Raw genomic sequence first — 16813 nt, 5'->3', positions numbered from 1 at the left:
AAGCAGAGAACTCTGGCAAAAGTTTAAAACAGCATACAATCAACATAGAACACTTCAAAAAACATTAACTTGATGCCCTATTCAACTTAGCAGGCTCCAAACCCATCCAGTTTTAAGAGTCTCAAAACTCTAGGAAGAGGAAATGAGAAGAAGAAAGAGAGAAAGACAGAAAAGCTGTAGAAAAGAGCATACAATTCTGGTGTTCAGCTGATAGGAAGTACAGCAGGAAGTAGAGTCAAGATCTATGCTTGCTTCATGTCCTGGCTAAACTACCCTTTGGTCTTTCTTCACCCTTTCCCCGTGTGGGACTTCCCTCATCTGGCTGCTCTGGGGCAAGACTGGGGCTCCAGGGCCAGGTGTGGAGGTGCCAGGAGGCCAGGTGCCTCTGTTGTGCTGGGGACTGATGGCCACTGTAGGGCTGGGATACAGGCCAGGAGGGGTTGTGCAGTGCAAGGCATGGCCCAGTGAAGGCAAGGCCCAGCTTGCCTTTATCCCCACATGTGCCTGAAATGTTCCATCCAGCAATCCACCCAGTCTCTTGGATACCCTCCCCAGCATTTGTTTGTACCTGAGTTCATTGCAGCTCACCTTACTTGCTTTTTACTGCCTTGGCAATTAGTTCAAGGTCTTCTATAGTGTATACAAAAATTTCTTTTGCAAACTGTAGAACCATAGAATGGTTTGGGTTGGAGGGGACCTTAAGAATCGTCTGGTTCCAACCCTTCCTACAATGGAGGGACTACATCAGTGGACAAGGCTACATGAAAGGGCTACAGGTGTCATCTATCTGGACTCCTATAGGGCTTTTAATAGGGTCCCCCGCAACTTCCTTTTCTCTAAATTGGAAAGAGATGGATTGGATAGGTAGACTGTTAGGTGGATGAGGAAAACAGTCACATCGAGTGTAGTGGCTTAATGAGGGTCAATGGCTCAGTGTTCCAATCGGAATCAGTGCCAAGTGATACCCTCAGTGGTCTCTGCTGGAAGCAGTGTTGTTTTGAGTCTGACACAGACAAAAGGATCAAGTGCACCCACAGCAGATTTGCAGATGACTACAAGCTGAGTGGTGGCATGACACTCCTGAAGGATGGGATGTCATTCAGAGGGATATGAATGAGCTCATGAAGTGGACCTGTGGAAGCCTCATGAGGATTAACAAGGTCAGCTGGAGGGGGACTGGTCAGGGAGCTGGACTAAACAACCCTTGAAAAGTCCCTTCCATTTAAACTATTCTATGATTCTGTGAAAATAAATAAATAAAAAAACTGAGATTTTTTATGTCTTCCTATGTATGATGGACTTTCAGCTCAGGTAACCTAGCCAAATTTTGCCCAGAGTAGTTAAACATTTTCTTAAATTCAGTTTTCCCCATTTTTCCTATTGAATTTAGGTATACTTCATTATACAGTTTGATGGGCTTGAAATTAACTAGGAAAAATGTGATCTGCTGGTAGGTGAGGTAAATGCTACCATATGCTTTCTTTCTTATATATTTTTTAAAGATGTTTGCTCATATTTATATGAGATCCTAGAAATTCTGTGGTAAAATGCAGCATCATAAAGCTGTTAAAATAGGTTGTACATTTGCTGCCTATTAAAGGTAAACATAATGGTTTTGAGGCAAGACCTTCAGGGTGATTTATGAACTTGTTTGTGGCAATAAACTGCAGAGTTTCAAGGTACCACACAAATGTTCTTACTCAGCACTGCATTTGTCAAAGGGTCATTCCTGCTGAGTTTATTTACTCCCTTCTGTCTGACCTTTTTGTGACATTCTGTCTCTGTGCATAAGGTGGGTACAGTCTGCTAAACATAATTCTATTTGCAAACAATATAATCAGGTTGTTAAGAACACTTACTGTTAAATTAAAATACCATAGTACTATTAAAAAAACCCTCAAAATGCTTCACTGTCTTCAGTACAAAGGAAAAGTGTGCAAAAGGTGTTACCAATGACAAGAAACTGTGTTCTTTGACCTCATAAACCAGTTAATTAAAAGCAATGATGCCACTTTATAGTTGATGTGCTGCCTTCTGAAAAGGCCCTATAAATTTGAAATGTCAAGATTATATGCTGGGTAGAACGCCAGTCAATGGAAGAGAACTTCAGCAATTTGTCAGACAGGGGGAGCTTTTCTTATTCTCAGCTTCTGAGTAACGTGGCCTAAATCTGTTACAGTTTCTAAGATGGTGTGATTAAATATTTATTAAACACTTAGGCATTTCTGTTTCTTTTCAGTTGTTCACTGACCATCATGTAATATGCCTGAGTAGTTGTCAACACAAACTGGTCTTTGAGATTCCAGAGTTTTGATCTTTCACCAAAGTCAGTCATATCAACATCTGTTTTAAGAATTCTTTGCCAGCTTACCTTGTTGCTCTTGTCCAAACTTCATGTTGTGCAAAGTAGCACTTACTGGATTGTTTTTGTGGTTTCTTTGTTGCTTCTGCTGGGTAAGCATGGATTCACAGATGGTATGGGATGTCTGAGAGTAAGTCTTATCAAACAGCTTGCTTGAAACTGTCATCATAAGGATTCTTCGGGAGAGCATTCTTACCCTCTTCTGTAGGAATCAGTGTTGGAACATGCCAGCTATTCTCAAGACCTCACCGAGCACTAAGAATGAAAGAAAGGAACTGCTTATGGAGTATGGAAAGCAAGGGACAAACTCTTGCCACTCTTTATTTAAAAGAAAAGACATTAAAAAACCCCATTCCTCTAGGGGTCCACCTGCTTTTTGATTGAAGTGGTGCTACTGGAGTTACTAGGTAGGAATCCCATGGGCTTCCCCTGAAGGGTTAAATGCTAGACAGGAAGTCATAAAATGCCACCTGGTTTAAAGCAAGTTGTATGGCAGATGTGATGAAATGCTAAAGTGTCAAAAGGTGCAGGGTGCTGAATTGTAGTTGGCTGTAGATTCTTCTGTCAGCAATTCAACCTGCAGCAATACCAGTACTATCAATGAATGCATAATTTAATTTGCTCAGCTATGCACTATGCATAGCTGAGCAAATGTTGAATTTAATTTTTTTATTTTTCTGTTAATGATGGGTAAAAGTCACGAATGAGTTGGTGGAGAAACTAATGGTTTGAGGTTCATTGAATAATTATATCATACTTTTTAACAGTAAGTGGGTTTTGTGGTCTAGTCCTCTGGTATATTCAGATAATAAAACTTTATTTGTGAATTTGTCATTTTCAAGCCTAGAGGATTAAGGAATGGGTAGCATTTTTTTCTGAAAGCATGTTCAAAAATTAGAGGAATTTCATTGATGAAGCAAGTAGTTACTCTAAAGTGTTCTCTGTCATTTACATAAATTCCTTCTAGAGAAAGTTAAAACTTCATTCTAGTTTAGTTACTGCTCAGTACAGTACACAGACACAAGTATAATACAGTTTATGTTGTATAGCACACTGTAATGCCTTGAGAGTTACAGTGGATTACAATTATTGTGAAAGAAATATAAAACCATTTGTTCATCTTCACACAGAAAACACCTAGAACAGAAGTAAAAGCGAAATATCAAGAGTCACTATTGTCATCTGTCTGTATCTTATTTGACTCTTATTCTGATTACTCTCTGAATTTTTTATTAAATCTCCTATTCAATGAGCTCAGGAGGTGCAGAGAAAAGTATTTTTTCTAATCTCCACAGTTACAAGACTTCAGCAAGTGATTTTATGAGGGCTAAATAATAAATAGTGCCAAGAAGTAAATGAATTTTTTTACAGTCCTCTTTTATCTTTATGCTTTCCTCTCTCTGTTTTTATTTGTTACAGTTTACAATTTGCATGAGAGAAATTCAGTACTAAATTTTGCCATATAACCTAAATAAATGAACAATGCGCAGTTTAATTCTGCAAGGGAAAGAAGTATGATCATGAATAAAGAGTGCAGGAGGCAAATCAGAACCCAAGGCAACAAAGGCCAGCCACAATGGTTGCAGCAGGGAAAACTGTAGTAAGGTTGGTCCTGGAAAGTATGGATTCAACCATCCATCTGTACTCATGGAAGAAAAACACTGCATTTTCACTGACTTGTTCCAAACACAGTTTTATCTATCTGTGTATGACACTGGTGATTTTCCTAATAATCCTGCAGGGTAGCCCAGTTTTCCTTAGAGCGAAGGAGGCTCTGTGAGCCTTGATAGTAAATTTTTGTTTGTGTGTTATATTTGTTTTTTTCCAACTGTGAAATTTTTGCTGCAGCAAGAAAACTTGTTTTCATTAAGTAAGTAGTTCATAACCTATTCTGTGTATGATGACTTGTAAGATAAAAATCGTTAACAGCTGTTACATATTGTGAAATGTTTGATGTGTTAAGTTTTTAGCTGCTGTCTTATTACACCAAAACATTAAAAAAATTTTCAAACTCAAGACAACAGAATGTTTTATGCTAGGACTGTCAGAATTGCTGTTTGAGTAAACTGAGATCAAAGAGAGAGAGCTGGGAATTATTTTGGGTGAGGACTGGAGGCATAGTTGAGATATGATGCTGAGCAATCAACAGCATTCTGTCCTTGTGACATTTAGGTTAATTTGAATGACATTGGTCATTGACATTTTTCTGGTTATAAGTATGTATTTATTACCTCTCAATACAGTGACATTTTCTTTGTGACTGAAAGGTGTGAGATGATTTACCACATGTGAGAAGTGTATACTTTATTCTTGGTGTCATGTTCCACTGTGGGGAACAGGAGGAGTTCTTTTAATAATGATGATTGGGAACAAAATTAAGCCCAGCAAGGCAAACATTGCATCTGAGAACCGTTTATTGGTAATGAGAGAGCAAGATAAAAATGAGTTATTTTTTTCCCTTTTTTTTCATAATTGTTGTCAAACCCTTCAACAAATGTCTGAATATCCAGGTACTAGAACAATTCAGGAGCATTGGCAAATTTTGTACCGTTGTACCCATGCTGATATTCTCATGGGATATCAACATTTTGTAAAAAGTAAACTGGAAATATATTTAATTTTGATTGAATTTGCTTTGAAATAGCTAGATTAATTGAATACATTTTTATTCTTTTACTCTTTTCTTTTCATGATTCCTTCTGCCCTTGCCAAAATTAATCTCAGGAGCTTCTTCTGCTGCTTTTCCCCTGTCCAGGGAAGTGCTTACTGCTCTTCACATACAGTAAGAAAACAAGAAATTGCACAAAGCAAAAATAATTAGTTGGTTCCAAAGAACAGTATCATTGCATTGATGCTACATTTTGACACTGAAGTATGTAATTTTCATTTTCAACTTTCTGATATTTGCAGGTAATTATAGTTAAATTGCTGTGACAATACAAGTAATTAATTTTTCTTTCTTCATTTCGTGACCCCATTCTCTACGTTCATACTCTGCTCACTGACTGAATTTACTTGCCACACTTTCCTGTTTTATTAATTATTAAAAGAATAGTGCTGCATAAAATATTGAACTGTTGGCTGACATTAATTTTTAAATGTAAGCAGAGCAAGAGAGATATTACCAGAAATAATTTCTAGATTTTTTCTTCTCTAAATAAAAAAAAAAAAAGTACAATGCCTGGAAATTAACTGGAAATGCATGGTCATTTTACAAAGTGGCATGAATAGCCTATATGACATGTACTTAAATATAATTATTTTTCCATAACTTAATGGCAGTGTTAAATTATTTAATTCCTTAGTTATAGGTCAGATCGTGCAATTTCAGAAACTGAGACCATAACCAGATGGTATTTCAATTATTTTTTGCAGAATATATAGTCCAGATATTCCTAGGTCAGTCCTATCTTCTCTAATGTGTTATCTGTGAATATTTTCCTTTCCTTACATTTTTACTGTATGTTAGCTCTTAGTTTTATTGACATTTGGATCTTTCTCATGCTGTGTTCTTTTACAGGAGTTAAAACTGTTCCTTTTGGGTTAGAGCTGCAGCTTGTGTGCAGTTGGACTTTATTTCAGTTATCTGTTTTAACTGAAGACCAATCTAAAATCTAAAAACTGAAAGAACTAACCTTCTTAGGCTTCCCAATATCTAACATAAATTTTCCCTCTTTCAGTTTGTAGCCATTACTCCTCCTCTTATCCACCACTAACTCCATCACAGAAGGCAAGATTTCTCCTCTGTAAAGCCATGCTGGCTCTTTCCAATCACCTCTTTGTTTTACACGTGTCTTAGCATGGTTTCCAGGAGAATCTGCTTCATAAGTTTTCCTGGCAGATGAGACTTCTCTGTAGATCCCTAGATCTTCTGCTTTCCATGTTTTCAAAAATGGGGTTTATGTCTCCCTTTTTTGAGTCATCACAGTCTTTAAAGTCATGCCCTCATGCCTGGTGGGTTTTGTGACAGGTATCTACTTTTCCAGGCTGTCCACTTGTGACAGTTGCATGGCAATTATTCCCTCCAGTATTTTAGAAAGAGAGTGCTCTTAAATTGTCACTTTAAATTAAAGCCAAGATTTTGAACAAGATAATTTATTTATATTCTTGATTTAAATTTCAGTAGCATGCTGAGACTAAATTTACTCAGCCTGTCTTCTCCGGCACAAAGGTAATTTTACTTAACTGCATGAAATTTCTGTAAGATACAGAAAACTGTTTTGGTTTACAGATAAAAGGTTCTTGGTGCAAACTGGATACTGAGTGAACGATCTTCCCCTGCTTGTCACCCATCTTCTGTCTGAGGCTCTTTTTGCAGTAGCTTCCAGAGAATGCTCTTACTGCCTTAACCACCTTCAAAGCAATTTAGCTTCTAGAAGGATGGGAAGGATAGCAGGATATGGTTGTACTCTTTCTGAGGTTTTTTTTTTTTTTGTGCCTTTTGAATTAGTTTAAAGAAATGGCTGGGGTTTTTTCTGAAAGGTATTTATTAAAGTAGTAGAACATATGACCTATGTTATATGTTATATAAGACTATGTTATAGTGCCTATGTTAAGCAGGAGGACAGATGGTACTTTTTTCCTTCATTCTTGAACAGTTAGCAAATTAATTCCCAAGCTGACATTCAGATTTTCAAAAGACACTATCAACATAAAGAGGAAGTGATCTTAAGTATTAAGGTTTTTAGAGAAACCACAGAAAAATATATTATGCCTCTGCCTTTTTTGAGATACTTATAGAACAGGCAAGAATTGTTTTGTGTGTGCTGTGAGACAGATGTGCTAACTTTTTTGAATTCTTGGTAATGCATTATTTTCCAAGTATAATTTTGCATAATATTGGGTTCTCTTTGGAGAGTAAAGCTGGTGAGAGTAAAGCTGCTAAGCGTAGTGATGAAGAAATTAACAGAGAAAAGATATAAAGATGCTGATATTAAGGAGAGGACTTAGAGCTTTCTGATAGACCTGCAGTACTATTATTTAAAATAAAAGCAGAAATCAGTTTCCTATCTTTACTGACTTAAATTTTTAAAATTTCAAACAGCAGGTTTGTGACCCCATCAAGGCAACACTTTTCCTCCCATCAATTTTGAACAGCTGAACAAGATCAGCTGGGTCTTCAGTTGCCTGGAACATGTCCAAGGAAGGCTCAGGAAGAAAAATGCTGCCCCAAGAAACACTGAAGGGTCACAATTTTTATTGTGTTTCAAATCCTTTGTAAATGCTCAAAGGCTGTAGCATTTGCTAAGGGAATGGTGCAGATAAGCCAGTGTTAAGTTAGTCTAACAGTATGTGAAATTCAGGCTGAAATTCAGGCTTTTGGAAGCAGGAGTCTTGAGTTACAGATAGAAATGAAACTTTATTTTATGTGTTGCTTCCTACTTCTGATGGCTTGGAAATTAAATCCTCAAACTTCTTCGCACTTAGAGAGAATAGATACACTAATTTCAATGTCTTGGTTGAATTCCAGTGAGTAATTGCATTATTTAAATTCCTCTCTGGTTTGAGATGGTTGAGATAGTTGCCATCTTCTTTCTTGTTATTTTGGTGAGCAATATTAAACTGGTTGTTGTTTTTTCAACTTCTCATTTCTGTATGTTGTTAGAAACTGATATTATTCCAAAGTATGCATATGATTTTCAAATTACTTTGAAGCAAAAACAAACAAGTTGTTGTATTGTGGTGTCTGTCATTTTATGGAGAAGCACTTCTAAAATATAATAATTTTTATTTCGAAATGTACTTAAACAGGGTATTTGTATATACTCATTTTGAACTGAGATTTTTAAATCTGGTGTAAGAGGTAGGCAGTGTGATTTTGTTTAAATTAATTGTATGAATATTTCTGTAAAGTTGAACAAAATTTGTTCAGCTGGATTTGAGATACACAGGTGACAGATAAAGAATTCATGCACATAAGTAATGCAGGAACTTGGATGAGATTGGTGCAGTATGGTATCTGAAGCTATTAACTGCACAAAAAGCAATGCAAGTTTAGACCTCTTGGTCAAAAATGAAATAAGTCATCTTCCCAATCAAGTCTGATTGGGTAAAGTAAATATTTCATATGTCTAGGCATTTTTTTTTCCAAGAAAATATCTTCCTGTGTCTGAAATGTTTAGTAGCTATACTAATTTGTTTTGGTCTCTGTACTGTTTCTGCTTTGTTTTGCCATTCAGTTTATGCTCTGAGTGGGTGGAGTATTGTTTGTTTTATTGGCTCAGTAAATGTATCTAGTTTCAGATGGGACCTTTGATGAGTCTGTCCATTTGCAGTAGATAAAGACTACCTGGACTGTATTTCAGGTGACTGGGGATCATTTATTTAGATTGTGCCTGCTTTAAAGAGTAGGTTAAAATGCATGCTGAAAGAAGCCTAAGAGACAAACTGTAGCTGGCAGTTGTCTTGATCAGGTATTCTTCCTCTGGTCTCCAACACTCTTTATGGTATTTTAATTTTATCTCAGGGAATATGTAATTTTTCAGAAAAAGTGGATGGGAACACTTGTTTCCATTCTTTTTCTTTCGTCTCATGAAAGAAGAAATGTAGTTGCTGCTGCTGTTGCTGTCAGTACTAGAAAGTTGCCCTTTTGTGCTTGTCAGTTGTTTGAGAGCTGCAGTTATGTTTTGGCTCCATGGTTGTGTGGCATTGTGCAGGCCCCTTTTCTTTATAGAAGTTGTCTTGCAATCATTGATAGGTTTTCTTTCTCTGGAATGTTGACTTTTTCAGCATAAGACCCAAGGAATGAAGTATAGAAACCAGCAGGCAGAACTATTCCTAACTCCTAGGAAAAAAAGCCTCAAGGTGCTGTCCAAGGAAGGGGAAGCCAGTGGGCCTGCAGGTGCTCCATCAGGTGGTTTTAGCCTCTGGAGAGATATTCCATGAACAATGTAGTGTCAGCTGTTGAGAAAAAGTGTGAATATATGTCTGCTTTTCTGCTCAGGACACGTGTTGGAGAAGGGATGGACTGAGTTCACCCTGCCTTTTGATACCTAGATAGAAGTTTCTAAGTAGGGACCACTTCTTCCAGCATAGTTTTCTGTATACTTCAAATAACTAAGCTTCCTACTCTGTTGTGGTGAAGATCTCTACATGGTCACAGAGAGAAGGCATAAAACCAAAGAAATCCTTGAGGAGTAACAAATGAAAATACTATCTTCTTTTTCTTTTCATTACCTATACTGATGTCTACATTCTAAATTTTTTCCCTCCTAAGTAATTTTATTGTCTTCTGGGTTTTCCATACCAAATTGAAGAAGGTAGGTTAGAAAGGCTTAATTTTTCTGAATTTTCCAATATTTGAGTAAATTGACTTTTTTAGCTAACTTGCTTGTCTTTTCCAGAATGCCTTTTGCTCTTCTCTTGTTTCCCTTTTTTAAATTTTACTATTTTTAATTTCTTTTAAATTGGGATAAGTAAGGCAGTGGAATTTCATATTACTTATTTATGTCTCTTCAGTAGTCTGGAGTTTTCCTTTTATAAATGGGATACCTTGAACTTTTAGGAATGGGTAATTGCTTGTAAGAGAGATGAAGAAAAACGAAATATTTCAAATAAAAGGAAAAATGAGAAAAGTGAAGGAGGAAAGTATTGAATAAAGTGAGGAATGGTGAAAGACTTCTGGCATGCAGAATGGTAACAATATTATGACCATGGGGATTCACTCATTTTTTTTCGAGAGGAAGAAAAATAAAAGACAATTGATGGGATGAGTTTAAAAAAAAAGAAAATTAACATACTCTTTTATAAGGATGTGTCTGGGTTTTTTGTATTGCACTACAATATTGTTGGAAAAAGAACTGAGACTTTTTGGTTAAGAATACTGACAATGTTGCTAAAACATTATTTGGTTTTCAAATTGCATTTTAGATATATGTGGACATGGAAATCTTAAGAATAAAGGAATAATGTCTGAAATTTCATACAGAGTCAAGTAGTGTAAATTCTGTGTTGTTTCAACCACTGTTTAAAAACCTGGTAAAAGCTTTTGGAGCTTTTGGTTGAATTAAATTTCCTTTCCTTAAAATCCTTTAATTTGCAAGCTAGTGTAAAGTGTTTATCACTTCATGCAGAGCCAGTAAATTATCTTCAGACATGATTTTGTTAAACAAATAGTTCTAATGAATCTAATAAACCTAGTTCATTGTGTGAATAAATACGATTTCTAGAAGTCTGAGATTCTTTTGACAAATAGTATTTTGGTAAATAATACTTTGCCAGGATGTAACTTCGACAAAAAATATTTTGCCAAGATATAAAGTGTTTATGACTATATGGCCATTGTAGCTTGAATGTTTGTGTGTAGAGTAATTTTAAAAAGCATAAGTGAATAAATCTATTTTTGTTATAGCATATCTATGGCAACTGAAATCAGTTGCTAAAATTTCGCTTACTCTTTCTCTAACAAAAAATAGTATTTCCTTTCCACATTCATATAGTAACAAACATGCAGTTTTTGTTTGTGGTGGTGGCTCACAAGTATTACACTGAACAGTTGCGTGGCATTGGCTACTGGGAGACTAAACAGCAAAAAGAAAAGAAGATGAGTGAACACAGAGGGGAAGGGGATGTGTTTTGCTTGGTGCAGAGAATAGGTATCTCATGGGTTATCCTGGCCTGTTTTTTTTACTAGAGTTTGCTATTTTTCAGGTGCAGTTAAAACCCAGTATTTCAAGTCAATATGTAATTCGTACACAACCAACAAACACCTGTCTGTCTACTCTTGAATGTGCAGCTGTTGCTCTTTCCATCATGGAAAAAAATAAGAGTATACAAGAGGTATGTAAACTTAAATACCTGAGTTTTTCTCTTATGAATGGCAGAGGGGCAGCAAAGATACTTAGCTATTAAAGTAAAACTTGACAGATAAAGTCTTAATGACATTTGTAATAGTTTTGTGGCATAGCAAGCTAAAACAAGAATGCAGCAATGGATACCATTTTTTATTTATTAACTCTTGAGTATTCAAATTACTGTGACTCTTTCATGTTGTGCTCCAAAAGCAAACACAACAAAGTGACCTTTAACTCTGAAAAAACTAATTAATTATGTGACAGGAGATAAGGTATGTTACTGCATGGAAAGAAGTAAATTGTTTTTTCCAAAAACTAGACAGCAGAGATGATCTGAATCCCCCCTCACAGCTATCTTGAAGATTAAATGTTTTATAAAGCCAGGTCCTCTGATCTCCTGCACTCCTCAGCCATGGAATGTAACCCACTGGGTTACATCTGCCTGCCAGCTGGCTCACAAGTCTTGCATGTCACTGGAGGAATTTAGGACTTAATAGTTCTTGAGTTTAAGTTTATCCTAGGTCAGAGAATACTAATTGGATATTAGCCTTTCCTTGCAAATTGTGATCCCACTAGTCTGTGATGGAAGAGGTCATTAAGAAAATGTTCTTCTTAATCTTTTGTTGCTGACATTAGTAATATCAATTTAATAAGCCCCTGAAAAACACCTACTAGTACTTTTACACCACAGAGCCAAGTCTGCAATTCAACTGTGTGCCCAGAATTTAGTAGTGAATGATCTGTGAAAAAATATTTAAAGCCCATCCATGTACCCCCTACATGCTAGTCTTCACCCTGGAGTGCTCATATTGCTCTCAATCAGCTAGCTAATATTTTCATACTCAACATCTGCCTACTAAAAAAGGTGCCCAGGTCAAAAATGCTCCTGTAGCTGGCATAATATATAGTTTGCCACCTCTGTGTCTGCCTCTGTGACACTAGACTCACCTTAATATTAAATGAATTGGATATGAAACCCAGATTTGGACCAAGTGTGTGGACACACAAGGTAAGAGTAATATTTTTTTCAATAGAATCTCAGCTCGTGCTGATTGCGGTTACACATGCGATTGCTTTACACCTTTGCATCTACACATGGGACGCCCCGACATAGCCAGGCAACCAGAAAATGAAGAGTCTACAATTAGGAACCACTTGAGATAAATCTGGTTTGTGTGGCTTCATTTATTCTACACAATGCCTCTGGGCAGAAGCTGTTGTGTCTCCAGGATTGCAGTCTATCTGCCTTGATCATAAGTCCCTCCTCTCTTCCTGAAACCCTGCCTCCAGGGATTTTTGTGCAAGCACAAACAGCTTAGTTATTGTAACTTATTTTATTGCAGCTTGTTGACTGAGCCACAGTAATTGATTGTAGTCCATTGCTGAGGTCAAGTCAAAGCCATAACTTACAGTAATGTCGCTGGGGCTGAAATCAAGATTGAGTGGTTCCAAGGGAAGGAGTGAGGGATGGCACCATGCAGGTGGTGTATGACTGCTCTGTGGTTCTTTTTAGTACATCTTCTATTCAGGTCTGCCTTTTGTCTCCAAAGGGTATATTTTAACAGTATTTATCATCCAAATTGTATTCTATTAGCATTTTTAAGTAGACATTGAATTAAAAAACTGGTAATAACTGATGTCTCTAAAATACCTTACTAAAAGCTTGGGGTTCTTTTGTCACCCACCCCTTTATGTTTCTGCAGACTATACTCCATCCGCTTCAAGCTTTATGCTCTTTCCAACTTCAGCATGGTGCCCAGATCCATCACAGCAAGGAACATCTTCTCAAAAATGGCTTATATGACAAGCCCATGCCAAAGAATAAACGCAAACTCAGAAGAATGGAGCTTCTGGTGAATAATGTTAAAATATAAGAAAACTGTACTGACTGTACGGTGGGATTTATTTGCAGCTAGCAAATGAATATGAATCTGGATTTGATCCAAACAGTTGACTGTACTCTAATAAAACAACTTTTAGGCCCTTCTTAGGCAAGATTTTATCTACCAGTGTGACAAACAGTTATGGACTAGCTTTTTCCTTTATGCAGTAAGCCAGGTGCCTTTGTTCAGATGATGGAGGAGCATTCTCATTTCCTGTAGAGAAGAGGAAGAAAACCGAACATAATTTAGACTTATGTTATTGCTTGGGTGTCAGATATGATCCTCAGTATGACTGGATGAATTTATTTTGGAGAGGCTTTTACCAGTACAAAAAGACAAGAAATATGAATATGGATGTGATGGAAAGGTAAGGCTTCAATGGTTAGAATTATTTTGAATTACTACTGAGCTTTTTAGCTTCAGTATCTGACTACAGTAGACTTTCAAACCATAATTTCTGATATTCTTTAGTTCAGATGAACATAAGACATGTTATTTGGACAGTTCTTTCTAACTTCGAGATTTTTATTTCTTCTATAATTAGAACTCCTTTTTGTAAATTTACATAAGTTTTACAATGCAGTCATGTTTAGTTTCACTCAGACTTAATTTGTAAATTAAGTCTGCATAAGTTTCTACAAGAAACTAAACAATTCTGACTTACAAAAAGAAAAGTAGAAATAGTGATTTGTGGAATTAAAACTCAGGTGCATTGTTTTTACTTGAGCAAAAATTAGTCTTCCGCAGATGGGGAGATGTTGTGGATATAAATACATCATACTTATACTCTGACATACAATGATTATGCTAGTAAAGGAATTAAACAAGCCCAGTTTAAACTGCTCTGTAAGAAGTATGATGCAATAACAAATTATTATGTTTGGTTACAAACAACTAACATGATTATAGATCCTCTAGGCTTCATGTGTTTAGTTTTTTACTTCTAGCAGTGATTTAAATGTACTTCTTTCTAATGGGAATTGCAAGAAGCAGAAGAATTGGGTATTTTTAGAGACTTTCTGAAATAATATTTTATGATATGGAGGGAAAAGTAAAGTGAAGTAAAGGTTCTGATAGTCCTTATTTCTACTTTAATACCTCCTGCATTTAAGAGATTAAAATGCTTAATGTTTGCCTTTACTGTTAGTTCCCCTCTAGGTAACAACATGAAGCTAATTGGGTACTAATTAGTCTTAGAAAAGATATTTTGTCTTTAATTAATGATCTGTAAGACAAGAAACTACAGAAGTGCAGTGGGGGTGGGGTGAGGGGATGTGTAAACACAACTAACCGATATTTTACTGAAAGCTTTTCTACAATTAATAAGAGAGGTCAAAATTAGGTCAGAGATTAGCTAAGAAGTTTTAGTTGACCCTGAGCTAATAGTGACCTTTTGTTTAGGCATGGATAAACAATATAATTTGTCTGGCTATGCGAGCAAAGCTTATATAACCTTTTCCTCGTCTCTCAGTCCAGATAAATCCCATATCTGTCACTAAATTTAGCAAAGCTGAATTAGTTTTGACAAATCTGAAGCAAACCAGTCTCATATGATTAATGATAGCATAGATGCACTTTTGTTCACATTGGAACAGAGAACTGTAGCACACCAATCTCCAGGCTAACTTGGAGTCTGAAGTTGCAGTCTTGAGCAATTTGTGTGCGCAGCCTTGTGTGTGATGCTATGTCCAGTTACCTGCTGGACTGGTAATCTTCCTTTCCTCTGCCCTGGGACATGGTCAATAATTCCTTGAGGAAACATGGGTATCAATTAAGCTTTATTCTTAATGTCATATTTACATATATGAATGATGTTCACATTTAATGTTGTTAATTTAATTTACTTTATTTTAAATTTATCTCAAGCAGCAGTGTATCTTTTGACCTACATTTTGAAGTTTGTTTTCCTAGGCAGAAGATTAAATGTGTCTTTACAAAATATGTGAGTTTATATTATAGATAACAGAAGGAAATTCGTACTACAGCCTGGGATTCATAGCCATTTGCAAAATGCCTTAGAATTACAGGATCAGAGAAATCAGAATTGCCTTAATTAAATTATAATCCTACTTTAAATACTCTTGTACATGGAATCTATGCAGAGTTTTCATGTTTTTCAGCAATGGACAAATTCTGCACAGCCCACAAAAAGGACTTTTTAGCTTTGTTGATTTTTCTTGTTCTTTTAATTTTGCTCCTGTGGATAACAGGATTTTGTAGGACCTCATGCTGGATGCATGGAAACCTTTAATTGCTAATTTCCTCTGTTGTACAATACTAGATCAATCAATATGCAACAGTTACTGAAGAAATTAAAAACAATGCATTGCAATTGCAAACTCCAGGCATTTTATGTTTTTTGAGGTTTTTTGTACGTCCCAGCTTAGCTATAATGTAATGAACATTTAGGTGCAGCACAGCAGTCACATGAAGTTCAGTTTCAGATTTGTTTGAAGCTGTTAAACACAAAATACAAAGTTCCACTTTTTAGGTGGAACTTGCATGATTTAAAAAATATGCACAGTGTAAGAGGAAGAATTTAGAAAGTTTGTTTTCAGGTCTTTTGGTTTCAGAAATTGGCAATAAATACATTACCTCAAAGAAATGAATACTCTGAAGTCCAAACTCTCTTGACAGAAGCTGTGTGTGAGCACTCTTTGTAAGCAATTTCATTAGAATGAATTTAATTTGCAATTTTACTTTGCATAATGGTAAATCCATTTCATTTTTCCCTTACCAAAAGATTAATGACTGAAACCCACCAGTCTAACAAGATATTGATTAAAAAGGAAGGAATGTGTTTGCTTCTCATGTTTGCTCCTTTGTCCTTGTCCACTTTGTACTTCCAAATACTGCTACCAAAATTAAATCTGTTTTGTGTGTGCTGCAATCTCATATTTTGGGGAACTGGTGGCATGGATAGGGGGCTTTGGAACACATGCAGATATTTTTTCAAAGGTGAACACTGTTAATTCACCATATTTTCATAGTCTACAGGAGTAAGTCTATGAAAAAACACAAGGATGGAAATGTTTCAAAATAAGGACACAAGCCACGCCTCCTCTTTTGTTTAGAATGCTTTCTTATTAAAGAGACACTCAGGACAAACATAAATGTATTTTTCTTCAACATTGTACTTTTGTTGCCTCATAACCCCATACTACCAATAAATTACTCTTTTATTAGTTTTTCTTGAGATGAAAAAGGAACTTTTCAAGTGACTTCAAAAGAGGCAAAAATTATTTTAAAACCAAGAGTTTTCTTCTCAACTGCTACATTGGATAAAAAATTGCTTATGCTGCACTATTTTCTACAACTTCCCTGCTTGTTTTGAAATTTAATTAAAAACTGGATTTTTTAAAAGAGATAGTGGTTCATTCTTTTCTCTTGATGTTTGTGTGTTTTATGTCTACATACATGAATGCACATAAATTATATATTTGTTTGTGCCTCAAAGCAATAAAATATCTAATTTACTGTGGTATGTTCCACTGCATCTCTACAGAACTGATTTGTTCACATGTGCTGATATTACAAATCCTAGTCCTTTTTTTCTGTCTTTTTAACGCCACACAATCAGTTATTGAAGAGATGTGGCTTTATGTATGTTATTTGAAGAAAAAGGCTTCCTTTGTTATCCAGTGAAACCTGCATGAAGGCTAAATTGCTGTGCAATTTCTCAAGCTTTTCAGTTTCAGAGCCCTGTTCTCTCTTTCTGCAGTGGTGACTGACTCCTGTTTGGTACCACACAAATATGCATATCTTCCCACACTGAA

General features: G+C 36.0%; 1 protein-coding gene across 1 annotated transcript in view; it reads left to right on the top strand.

The window, feature by feature from the left end:
• The window catches only part of DTWD2 (DTW domain containing 2), a 61607-nt gene extending 45201 nt beyond the window's left edge, over positions 1–16406 (top strand). The window contains exons 5-6 of the mRNA XM_039731114.1: positions 11012–11140; positions 12858–16406. Of these exons, the coding sequence (XP_039587048.1) occupies positions 11012–11140; positions 12858–13028 (300 nt within the window). The 3' untranslated portion in view covers positions 13029–16406. The remainder of the gene's footprint in view (positions 1–11011; positions 11141–12857) is intronic.
• Positions 16407–16813: the final 407 nt, after the last annotated feature.

Source organism: Passer montanus, unplaced genomic scaffold, assembly GCF_014805655.1.
Source record: "Passer montanus isolate IOZ18808 unplaced genomic scaffold, ASM1480565v1 scaffold110, whole genome shotgun sequence".
Lineage (NCBI taxonomy): Eukaryota > Metazoa > Chordata > Aves > Passeriformes > Passeridae > Passer > Passer montanus.
Note: the sequence above shows the minus strand (reverse complement) of the source record. Positions and strands in the feature narration are given on the sequence as shown.